At 46.2% G+C, this 12,591-nt stretch overlaps 1 protein-coding gene across 2 annotated transcripts; it reads left to right on the top strand.

Annotated features, from left to right (window-relative positions):
* Window positions 1–228: 228 nt before the first annotated feature.
* Window positions 229–12,516, top strand: PEX16 (peroxisomal biogenesis factor 16). 2 transcript variants are annotated; one of them, XM_069965337.1, is made up of 12 exons: window positions 323–400; window positions 1,910–1,973; window positions 2,084–2,119; window positions 3,055–3,131; window positions 3,635–3,768; window positions 4,020–4,120; window positions 6,197–6,274; window positions 6,366–6,515; window positions 7,263–7,335; window positions 9,201–9,320; window positions 11,354–11,418; window positions 11,493–12,516. In XM_069965337.1, exons 2-12 carry the CDS (start codon window positions 1,940–1,942, stop codon window positions 11,549–11,551), a joined length of 927 nt encoding a protein of 308 aa, XP_069821438.1. In that variant the 5' UTR covers window positions 323–400; window positions 1,910–1,939; the 3' UTR covers window positions 11,552–12,516. The 2 variants fall into 2 exon arrangements, with proteins under 2 accessions (XP_069821437.1, XP_069821438.1); XM_069965336.1 differs by lacking the exon at window positions 1,910–1,973 and having other exon boundaries at window positions 229–400.
* The last annotated feature ends 75 nt before the right edge of the window (window positions 12,517–12,591 follow it).

Here is a 12,591-nt window from a genome sequence, read left to right as displayed (position 1 = left end):
CCTTGCTGTATCTATAATACACTGCGTATCCCCCCTAACATACATATCCTTGCTGTATCTATAATACACTGCGTATCCCCCCTTGCTGTCTGTATCTCCCCCTTTGCTGTCTGTATAATACACTGCAGCTTCAGCTCTTGTTCAGTAATCCTGGAGTCATGTGATCTCTGTCAGTGACATGCAGGCAGTGAGGGGTTAACCTTTTCTCTCCTCCCATACAGAGGGCTGGCTTTGGCTTTGCTGAGTTTCTGTGACCAGGAAGTGGAGTGCAGGATGGCAGCTCAGTACTGGGAGAAGCTGCTGGATCTGACACACAAGTACAAGGAGTTTGTGATCCAGAACCCCACAGGGGCCACACAGGTGGAGGGGGCTGTGCGCATGCTCTCCTATGTTATAGCAGGTAGGTGATGGGGTACACCCAGCTCTTCATCTATGCATCAGCACAGGCAGCCCTATAATGTTATCCGCCACACCGTCCATCCTGCTCCTACCTGCTCCAAAATGGGGGCAGATAAGGTGCTGACCTTTCACCCTCACTGCAGCGCAACGTGGGGGCGTTCACGGAGACGTATAAAGTTTTGTTTACTCTAAAAATTCCAACCAGCTGTTTTCCAGTTATAAAACATAATGGGAAAACTGGGTGACCACCTATGTGGCCGCCATTCTCATGCAGGTGGGGTGTCACCCAGCTTTCTAAGAACCCTCAACAGCAAATCTGTTATACCAGAAATGTGCAGATTTACCGCTCAGGAGTCTGGAAAAGCTGAATAGTATAACATTTCCATGCAACCCTATTGCTATAAATGACATGCAGATTCTTAGAAAATCCACAATTCAAAATCGACGTGTATGATGGTGTGGATTTTGAGTGTAGATTTCTCTGTGGATTTTGCAGTGAATTGCTGCACAAAATTGTGTCTCCATGTGCATTTACCTCTTGGTTGGCTGCACACTAGTATAAAGCAGGCAGAATTTTGGGTCTATATTATGGATGCAAGTCCTGTCCTGATAGCACTCTGACAGCTCATAGTGATTTATGACATCAGGCTGGGGCTTGCAACCAAACCGTGTCCATGTTAAACTAAAGTTAATCCAGCCTAAGGCTATGTTCACACAACGTATTTTTAACGACAAGAACGGCCATTGTTTGCATTTTAAACAACAGCGTTTCTTGTCATAAATGTGTTGCATTAAAGTGAATGTACCATGAGGCCCGGGCTGAAGCACTGGAGGCGGGCTGACCCATCCCCAGTGGGAGGAAACCCCGCCCCTCTATGACGCTATTCAGTTAGAATATGTATCATAGAGGGGCGGGGGTTTCCTCCGACTGGGGGTTGCTTGGCCCGCCTCCAGTGCTTCAGCCCGGGCCTCATGGTACATTCACTTTAAAGTCATTACAAACAACGGCCGTGGTTCACACAGTGTATAGAACAACAGCCGTTGTTTGCTACTAGAGATGCGCGGACTGTCGGACTTTTGGTCCGACGGCATCTGCGCTCGATCGTGATGCAAAGTTGCGATCCAGGGAATATGCGGCCAGGATATTCCGGGGAATTTCAGATCGATTCCCTGGAATATCCTGGCCGCATATTCACGGTATCGCAACTATGCACCCGGGATCACAGGCATCACGATCGAGTGATCTGCTTTCAGACCAAAAGTCCGACGGTCCGCGCATCTCTATTTGCTACAGCCATGGAAATAATTGACATGTCAATTTTTTCCGGCCATTGCGCATTGAAATCAATGCAATTTTCACTGCAACAACAGACGTTGTTTCATGCTCACAACAATGACCATTGTTTGTGCATTGTGTGAACCCAGCCTAATACTGCAGACTATTGAGCCTGGATATACCTGCATATGGATCTGACATAGTCCAATGTTGTATCCTGGTATTCTCCATTAGATCCATCCTTGGCTTGAACACCTTCATTATATGGCAGCACATGAAGTACCTAGGGACCCATATAGTACGTTTTTTTTTCATTTAAGCTCTGCTCTAAAAATATCCTATAAAATCTGTATAGGGTGTCACTATTAGTCAGGAGTCTAATACAAATTATTATTTTTATTTTATTAGGGCGCTTTACGGATTCCCACGAATTGTCGGAGCTTGGTAAGTGCCTCTTTACTTAGTATATAATATATACACATTTGGGGATTTGTTTTGTGTTATATATAATGCCTGCCAGCAGACTCTTCATTCACATCAGTCCGTGTCACTGCTGGGGGGCACAGTCTTGTCTGAGACTCTCTAAGGGTATGTTCACACATACCGGATCCGCCGCATATTTTTTGCAGCAGATTTCATTTGAATAACTGAACACAGCATCAAATCTGCAACATCAAATCTGCTGCGGATCTGCTGCGGATCCTGTAGGTGCGAACGCACCCTAAAGTATTCTTAGAAAGCCATGAAACATGCTAAAACTGCGGTGTGGGAGCCAGTGAAGCAGGCCAAATTAGCCGCCACCCAGGTTATACCCGAGTATAGGCCTTAGGGTGGTATTACACTGGCCGATGGGGGCCCGATAATACCTGTAAACGAGCAGCGATCTGCTAGATTGTCGCTCGTTTACTGAACCTATTACACGGCCCGATAATCATTAAACAAGGGCTGCAGGGACATTTTTACCGATGTCCTTGCAGCCCTTGCTTAACTATATACATTACCTATCCACGTTCCAGGGCTGCTGCTGCGGTCCTCTTCTCCACGGGTCCCGCGCGCTCTAACTTCAGAGTGGCCTGTCAGCTGTCTCAGCCAATCACAGGCCGGGACCACGGCAGCAGCAGCCCTGGAACGTGGATAGGTAATGTATATCGTCAGTCGCCGGCCGCGCACCGCTATTACACGTAGCGGTGCGCGGTCGTTGCCCGACGAAAATAGGTCCAAACCTATATCAACGATCAGCTAATGATCTTTGTCATCGATTGAACGTTGTATTTATTACATAGAACGATAATCGGCCAAATCGGGCCGATTATCGTTCCGTGTAATAGTGCCCTTAGTGTACGCCATGTTGGATCATTGACTCCTTTTTTGTTTTAAAGTTTACTCGGCCTCCAATCTTCTGGTTTTACTCAATGATGGCATCCTAAGAAAAGAATTTCTTAAGCCTCCTCCGACTGTAAGTATCCATCACCCTTGCCATAAAAGACATGTCATAGTCTGTATAATTGTCCTGCCTTATCCATGTTTAATGCAGTTGTACAGTTGGAAAAACATGGTCTTCCCCCCCCCCCCCCCCCCCCAAAAAAAAAGCACCGCACCTTCCTGACGGTTACGTCTGTAATTGCAGCTTTCCCTGTATTGTTATAGGGAAAGAACTATCAGTCAGGGTTGGTGGGTGGGGAGAAGCCATCAGGGACCGCTGTATATTCTATACATTTTACGGTTAGGTCCGTGCATTGCAGATAATCCACGGAATGTGTGATTGTGGCCTAACTTGTGCTTTAGGCAGCACCAAAGCTGCAATACCAGATACGACCAGCGGGCAGGTATGGCACTGTTATTGGAAGAAAGCTGTCATGTTATTTTAATGTGGTATATTGTTACACTTCCTTCTCTTATGAATTACATCTTACCTTACGTTTTCCTGTAACCAGCCTTTCTCTGCTTCCTCTTTCGCAGGATGGGCCTCAGCAGCGTCTTAAGAACTGGTTGGGAGTCTTGGAAAGTCTGGAAGTTTTCATTGAGATTGGCTCTGCACGTGCCTGGGGGGATAAGATAAGATGGGCAGCCATATTGGTTATACAGCTGCTTAAGTGAGTGCTGTATTTCTTGTCACCTACAGGCAGCCATATTGTGTGCTGAGCTGTTCTCCTTTGTTTCTATTTATCTCTTTCTGGGAATGCTGACAGACAACCAATATGGCCACTGTTACACAACATCCAGATGTTTCTGGCTGTTTGATGGCAGCTTTAGAAGGTGTCATGGTGGCCATATTGGTTATTACATAGTCTTCGTGTGCCCACCATATGTCTTTATTACTTACAATTTTTGATTTCTCTATTAGGGCCTGTCTACGTGTTATGCTGCTCCTGTGGTATAAGTCCGGTATCCAGACCTCTCCTCCTGTGACTCCGCTAGACCGAGAGGGGGCCCTGAATCAGACAGGTCTGTTCTTATGTTATATACAGGTGTAGCATTAGTGCCTGCATACTATTAGGTCAGGCCTAGGCTGCCATTAAAACGCATTGGCTTCCCAGGATCAAGCTTGTTCCCCTGCCAAACTCCTTAGATACTGGTTAAATGGCTGGAATCAGCAATGTCTCTTTTTCTACGCTATTCCAATCAGATATTATAGCCAATACTTACTACTGATAACATAGGCATAGCTCCGTGATCATGCCATATACTAGACATACATTACAGGGGTGCCTTGGATTACGAGCATAATTCGTTCTGGGACCGTGCTTCTAATCCAAATCCTCTCTTAAACCAAAGCAAATTTTCCCATAAGAAATTATAGAAACGCCGACAATTGGTTCCACACCCCAAAAATAATGATTACTGTACAGTAATGGAGAGGAAACACAAGGGAGGACAGAGACTGCAGGGGGCATGAAGGAATGAGCAGGGCAGATGTGGGCACATACATGCAGCACTCTCTGTCCGGGGAAAGAGGGGGTACAGCTATGAAGAGATTACCTCCACAGTCCTGTCCCCTGATGTAAGCCTCAGCCTGAAGTGGATCTGCTATGATTTGGAAGGTGAGGGAGACTTCCTGGGTCAGAGTACAGGGCTGTAGACCCCGCTATGCAGACCATGCCCTTCCCCCACTCGCGCTCCCACCCAGTACAGTGAGCACTTAAACCAAAGCAATGCTCTTAAACCAAGTCATAATTTTGAAAAACTGTGAGCTCTTAAACCAAAACGCTCTTAAACCAAGTTACTCTTAAACCAAGGTACCACTGTACTTCCTATTGTCGTAAAAACCACAAGTAGAACGTAATAGTACATCCATCTGCAGGAAGGGGTTAAAAGTTTATGCGCACATGTTCTATAGAGATTGGCATCATACACATCAGCCTCTGTCCCATATTGCTGTTTAATTCCCATATTTAATATATAACACACAGAGGGTCCGAATACATTGGAAGTATAATTTTTGGATTATGAGAGGAATCAAGAGACCTAAGAGGAAAACCATGTAAACACATGAGCAGGGGACCTCATGGTGCTTGTTCTGGTAAAAAGTCGTTTTTATCACCTGTGGATTGGTCTTTGTGGGCGGGCCTCGCGGCCTATGTGCTACATCACGGATGGGGGTGGGGCTAAGTGGCGCTAGGGGCGGAGCGATGTAGCACATAGGCCACAAGGTCCCGCCCACATATACCAATCCACAGGTGATAAAAACAACTTTTTACCAGAACAAGCACCATGAGGTATGATATAAAACAAGTAATGAAAGCTGTAACATTTACTCTTTACACCTGTGGAGAGCAGTCAAAATGCAAATAGGGGGTGACAGTGTCACTTTAAAGAAACTCTGCCAGTAGGTTTATACTGTCCTATCTCAGGGAAGCATAAACTAGTGACGGAGAAGCTGAACAGAATGATGTATCACTTACATTGTTCTGTGCAACTGATCCAGAGAGAACCTCCTGAATAACATGGACAGTAAGTAGTCCTCTCCGTTATGTGCATGAGCCCAGTAGTCCTGGATATTCATGAGAAGCAGAAAACTCAGCCAACCAGCTGCTGATTGGCAGTTATCTATCCAAGCTGTGTATAGGCAGTCAACTGTCAATCAGCAGCTATAGGGCGGGGGGGGGGGGGGCAGCAAGAATCCTATTCTCCTGCATATTAGGAGAATGGCTGAACAGAATGATGTAAATAATGCGCCGATCTATTCAGAATTTCTGTCACTAGTATATGCTGCCCTCATTTAGGGCAATATAAACCTAGTGACAGATTCCCTATAAGAAAACCTTTGATATGTCGTAGAGATCTGAACACCCAGTAGAGCGAGTGGGGAGTGAGGCACATGGTCGAAGGTTTCTCTCCCCACTCTCTGTGCCTGTAGACTTATACTTGGAGTCTGTTTCATGGCACAGAACTGGGAGAGAATCCGCTTAGTGTGCATTTTTCTTAGCTTGTTCTAGTGATTGTTTAAGTATTCAGACCCACTGCTTCTACTTCTTCCTTACATTCCTCCCTTGTTCTCTACTTTCATTTATATCCTTTCAGAAGAGGAAAGCAATGGAAAGGCTGACACCTGCTTTGTCGGCAGCCGCTCCAGGCGCGCTGTGCGGTCCCTCAGTGACAGTAAGTATATATCTTAGTCAACTTATCTTGTTGAGTTTTTCATTGTGTCCCCACTTTGGATAATTTTCTTTGTATTTTACATTTCTTAAAGCCCCCTCTGGCCGCAATCGCTTTTGGAGAAGCCCTCAGATCCCAGATCTGAGGGGAGATGGACACCATGAAAGGAACGGAAAACCTTCTGATCTGGGGACGTTGGGCACCATAGCAGAAACCGTTCACATCATGAGACCTGTTACACACTGTATACTTTACACAGTTAGGGTCCTATTCCACAGGCCGAGCAGGGCCCGATCAACGATGTAAACGAGCGCCGATCTGCTAGATCGCCGCTCGTTTACTGGGCCTATTCCATGGCCTTGATGATCATTAAGCGAGGGCTGCAGGGACATCGTTACCGATTTCCTTGCTGCCCTTTGTTTTATTACCTGTCCGGGCTGCAGGTCTTCTCCTTCTTTCTCCTGGTCCCGCGCCGCAGCAGCTTCGGAGCGGGGCTGTCTGAACTGACAGACCGCTCAGCCAATCACTGGCCGCGGCGGTTCCGGACAGTGATTGGCCAACACGGTCTGTCAGTTCAGACAGCCCCGCTCCGAAGCTGCTGCTGCCCGGGACTGGGAGAAGGAGAATACTTGCAGCCCGGACAGGTAATGTATGATGCTGCTGAAATTTTCGGTCGCCGCCGCGCACCGCTATTCCACCGTAGCGATGCGCTGGTGGTGAACGATGATTTTAGGTCTAAACCTAAATGAACGATCAGCCGATGACACGATCATCGGCTGATCGTTCTCTCTATTCCACAAAGTGATAATTGGCGAATCGGGCCGATTCGGCCGATTATCGCTCCGTGGAATAGGCCCCTTAATCTTCCACATTTCATTATGGAGACATGGACTAGGTGCAATGGGCAACAACTTAAATTTTCTTTCTCACATGGTTGGTAATTCTGCGGTCTGATTTCTCCCATTATTGCACCTTAACCCTTCATTTACAGTGGCGAGCTTGGCTGTGTGGGGTCAGAAATCGTGGAAACCGTGGTTGCTGGCAGCTGCATTGGACATTGCAAGGTTAGAAGCTACTATTAGGACATTTAATATGACACCGTAGTTTGTATCCACTGATATGAGCCTCTAATACAATCTGCTGGGCCGGGCAGAGTCCTGGTAGGCCGTTTAGTTTGTCAATCGCTGGGCCACCCAAGTCCCAACCTAATTACAATATATGATTTGTATATGTTGATGGCAGACACTATAGTAGGACTGCCCGTATCCCTGTTTTTGCTGCACAGAAGAAATATCTTGCGTCCTTGTGCGTGACGCATCATCCATGACTACCAGAAAGAGAACAGGTGAGCAGACAAGAAGACTTGCAGAGGAAACTAATTCATGATTGCAGCATAAAGAATGGGGAGGAACGCAGTGTGCGATAAGTAGAATGGGGTTAGGGCGTTCAATATAAAGCCTTAAAAAAGTGGCCATATGATGTCCTGAGGGCACAGCGCGCGTTAGCACTATGTCCTGGGGGCACAGGGTGTGTCAGTGCTATGTCCTGGGGGCACAGCGTGTTGCAGTATTAATCTTGGGGGTGCCACATGTTGCAGTATTTTATAGAGAGTATTAAGGAGCTAAAGACATTGGGGGAGATTTATCAAACATGGTGTAAAGTGAAACTGGCTCAGTTGCCCCTAGCAACCAATCAGATTCCACCTTTCATTTTCCAAAAAATCTGTAAGGGATGGAAAGTGGATTCTGATTGGTTGCTAGGGGCAACTGAGCTAGTTTCACTTTACACCATGTTTGATAAATCTCCCACCTTGTTCCTCCCAGACATGTATGAATAAAGCTTATTTTACTTTTCACTATTCCTCCACTGTTTCTGATGAGTGTGGTCTGCATATATATATAATATATAAGAGGGGCCGGGCTGTGTGCCTGGGCTGCTTTTAAGCCTAGTCTGGCCCGGCTCTAAAAGGCATATACATGACTCTTATTTATGTATCGGTATAAAAAATGCAGCAGAGCCAAGATGTGATAACTTAGGGTCCTATTAGCGAAGCATTTTTTAACGATAAACGATCGCAAACGAAATATAATTTATCATTACCCTGACATCGTTCACCATATTACACAGAACTATAGTCGTTATAATCGTTTCTCCATCTGATCCCAGCAAATGAAGGAACGGATGTGGAATAACGGTGCGTTTAGACAGAAAGATTTATCCGACAGATTTTTGAAGCCAAAGCCAGGAACAGACTATAAACAGAGAACAGAGATCGTCCGGGCAGCCCATAGCAGATAGCAGTGGTCTGCTGCCACCGCACCTATTCCACAGAGCGACGGCAGCAGATTACTGGTATATGAGTAGTTTGTCTTTCAACATGTTAAAAGACAAACGACTGCAATGATCAGCCGACATCGTTAATGTCGGCTGATCGTTTCCTTCTGTTACACGGAACGATTACCGGCCAAATACGGCCGATAATCTTTCTGTGTAATAGGCCCTTAAAGGGGAGGACTTTTTTAAGCAGGGGGTGGATGAAAAAAATAGCACGTACTTACCTCCTTGGTTCCTGCTCTGCTGTCAGTATGATCCTACTATATGGACAACCCCTGTGAAAGCAGACCCAGTTGGCACACAGACCATTTGGGCATTAGAGCAGTGTCCAAGGGCTCAAGGCCCCTCAGGTTGTTATAATAGAGCTATGGTGGGACATGCATGCCTGCTGCTCCATTTTACACTATGGGCCTGATGAAGATAGCCAAGTAGCATACACTGTGTAGTGGCACAGGACACATCTGAATGGCTGGCTCTGAGTACACAGGCAATAACTAAGTGTGTGGTTGCAAAAATCTTCCCCCTGTGGTTTATGGCTATGTATTGCTGAGAGTCGTTCTGACATAATACTGAAGTGATCCGTCCTCTTTTACAGCTTGTCCGTGCTACGTGACATCGACCATCTGAGCCGCAGAGAACGAGGAGAGCTGAGGAGGAGGACCCTACTTTTATTTTATTATCTGCTACGCTCTCCTTTTTATAACCGCTACACTGAGTGAGTATTCAATGTGTGAATAGCTGCACAGTGTTACGAAGATCTGAGACAACCCCCTTTAAAGGGGTTGACCACTTTATAGTAAAATTGCTCAGTGTACAGAATTAGTAAGTGTCCTCACTGTATATACTGACTGCAGCTCCCTGTGTACCTCATAGAGCTACAATCAGGCTCCCCTCCTCCAGGCTGTGCTGCCCTGCTCTGTGGTGTTTTGGTCCATAAGGGCCCTATTCCACAGTAACGATAATCGGCCGGATCGGCCCCATTTGGCCCGATTCGGCCGATTATCGTTTGGTGAAATAGAGAGAACGATCAGCCGATGATCGTGTCATCAGCTGATCGTTCATTTAGGGCCAGACCTAAAATCATCGTTCCCCCACCGCGCATCGCTATGGTTGAATAGTGGTGCACGGCGGGCGACCGACGATTTGACAGGCTGCAGCATCATACATTACCTGATTGGCTGAGTTTGGCCGGACAGCAGACCGGCCATTCTGAAGATAGAGCGCGCGGGACCTGGGGATGAAGACAGTGCCGAGATTACCTGACAGGTAATGTATGATACTGCAAGGACATCAGCAACAATGTCCTTGTAGCCCTCGCTCAACGATCATCGGGCCGTGGAATAGGCCCAGTAAACGAGCGGCGATCTAGCAGATCGCCGCTCGTTTACATCGTTGATCAGGCCCTCCTCGGCCCGTGGAATAGGACCCTAAGATTGCCTACATGGAGGAGCATGTGACTATGCCCCGCCCCCCAGTGTCCACCACTGAGCCTGTATATGTCTATGGAGGACACAGTGGACAGGGCCTGGTCACATGCTCCTCCTTGTCAGCCATTTTATGGACAGAAACAAAACAGAGCAGGGCAGCACAGCCTGGTGAAGGGGAGTCTGAGTTTAGCTCTATGAGGTACAGAGGGAGCTGCTGTCAGTATATACATTGAGGACACTTACTAATACTTTGTACTGACCTATTTTACTATACAGTGGCCAACCCCTTTAATATGAAGGTTGTTGCCCCTGTAGACGTGCGGCCAGTTATATATTATCAGTGTGGCAGCTGATGTAGGATTACATAGGGCATAGGTCAAGTTTAACATTTTTGCAAATACAGAAATTTAGCAAATTTGGCTCCTCCTCCTGATATGCTGCTCTTATCCTAGACAATGAGCTGTCAGCAATAGGAGGAAAAGAACGGCATATCAGGAGAAGGAGGCAAGTCTGAGATGGGGAATACCCTTAAAGACTGGACCTAGGGTACCACAGGGGGCAGTATTTGAGGGGTCGCTGTTATTAGTAGGGCACCGCAGGGGGGTCGTATTTGAGGGGTTGCTATTAGTGGTGGGACAGCACAGGGGGCGGTATTGGACTGTTAGTTGTGGGGCACCACAAGGGGCAGTATTTTAGGGGCTGCTATTAGTAGTGGGGTACCACAGAGGGGTCAATGTTAGCAGTGGAGCACCACAAGGGGCTATATTGGAGGGGTTGCGGTTAGTAGTGGGGTACCACAGGGGGCGGTATCGGAGAGGTCGCTATTAGTAGTGGTGCACCACAGAGGGCAGTATTGGAGGGGCTGCTATTAGTAGTCGGGTACCACGGGGGCTGTATTGGAGCGGTTGCTGTTAGTAGTGGAGCACCACAGGGGGGCAGTATTTTAGGGCTCGCTATTAGTAGTGGGGCACCACAGGGGGCTGTACTGGAGGGGTTGCTATTAGTAGTGGGGCAGCAAAGGGAAGCTGTAATGAAGGGGTTGCTTTTAGTAGTGGGGTACCATAGGGGGCAGTATTGGAAGGGCCACTATTAGTAGTGGGGTACCACAAGGGGCGGTATTGGAGCGGTCACTGTTAGCAGTTGGGGGCAGTTTTGAGCCATAGTCTCTTAAATTTATATATTAATGACTTTGTAGATTGTATAGTAAAGTATCAATGTTTGCAGGTAATACTAAACTGTGTAAAGTGAGTAACACAATGGTGGACTGTACACTGTGACAGATGGTTCTGAATAAGTTGGCGACTTTTTATTGTTTTGACAGAATCCGTCTGCTGCTCCTCCTCCGCCTCTTAGGAGACTATGTCCCGGGGCTCGGCCTGGTGGCACGTAAGTACCGTACTATATGGTGCTATTATACGGATTGTGGTGGTCTGCATAGTAACCTTCTTGTCTCTGCGAAGGTCCGCTGATGGATTACCTACCTGTGTGGCAGAAGATTTACTTCTACAACTGGGGATGAAGGACTCATGGGGTTGATGTGGACTCTGCCTTGCTTCTTGGCTCGTCTTCAGGATCATACTGTGTTACCAGCAATGGCAATGGTGCCATCACAGCTCAGTAGCCACATTTGGACCCCAACATCGGGATTTTCCAATATTTTGAACACAGACTTTATATTTCTTATAATGTGATATTTCCTACAACAGTCCATGATGTGTGAGAGACTCTAAAGAGCAGGGTTATTGTGAACACTGGATGCTGGGATCCTATAATGGCTTTGTATACTTCTATCATGGTGTCCTAAGCAGTTTCTTAACTCGCTATATCATGTTTTTAGGATCTCCATTATTAAATAGTTTGTATGAGATTACAAAAACATATATGCTTTCTTCCAGAAACAGCGCCATTTGTGTCCAAAGGCTGGTCCTGTTATTACAACCCAAACATGTTCAACTAAATACAGTACCATACACAGCCAATGGGTGTTAGGGGCACTATTTCTGAAAGCCGCCATCTTATAAAAACTCTTTTTATAAGATGGTGGTTTAGGTTTATAAGAACCTTTTATAAGGTTCTTCTGTCCAAACATCCTGGTGTCTTGCACATTTGTTTGCCTTGTGTGGACATCTCCCATCCCTTCTTATAGTGGTTGCGTGGGCTTTTTCCATGATATTATACCCTAGAACAATGGTGTCCCTGATAATTATTTTACTTTACTTATTTAGTGCTGATTTGAGATTCATATGTTATGTTATACTCTAATTTGCATCCAGAGCTGCATTCAGAATTCTGCTAACATGCAGCGAATGACTTATACCCTACTGCCGGATCCAGCGTCATTATTGTTGACCATATCCGTAGCGATTATTGTGTAAAAAGGCCTCAGCTGGTATCTGTAATCCTCTTTGCAATACGGTTACTGGAAAAAAGTTATCATTGGATGTGAATAGATGAAATAAAAACTTAAATCTGATTGAAAAAAAAGGTTATATTTTGTAAGTCTTTCTTTAGTATATGAAGCTGTACAGTGTCCTGTGATTATCACTTGTGCAATAAAAT

This window comes from Dendropsophus ebraccatus, chromosome 4, assembly GCF_027789765.1.
Source record: "Dendropsophus ebraccatus isolate aDenEbr1 chromosome 4, aDenEbr1.pat, whole genome shotgun sequence".
NCBI classification, from domain to species: domain Eukaryota; kingdom Metazoa; phylum Chordata; class Amphibia; order Anura; family Hylidae; genus Dendropsophus; species Dendropsophus ebraccatus.
This window is presented reverse-complemented; position numbering and strand designations above follow the sequence as displayed.

Coding starts and splice junctions, on each gene's coding strand:
- PEX16 (XM_069965336.1), top strand. CDS start 274: ATGGCAGCTCAGTACTGGGAGAAGCTGCTGGATCTGACACACAAGTAC. Junction 4,121..6,196: donor GGGGGCCCTGAATCAGACAG/GTCTGTTCTTAT, acceptor ATATCCTTTCAG/AAGAGGAAAGCAATGGAAAG. Junction 7,336..9,200: donor GCTGCATTGGACATTGCAAG/GTTAGAAGCTAC, acceptor CCTCTTTTACAG/CTTGTCCGTGCTACGTGACA.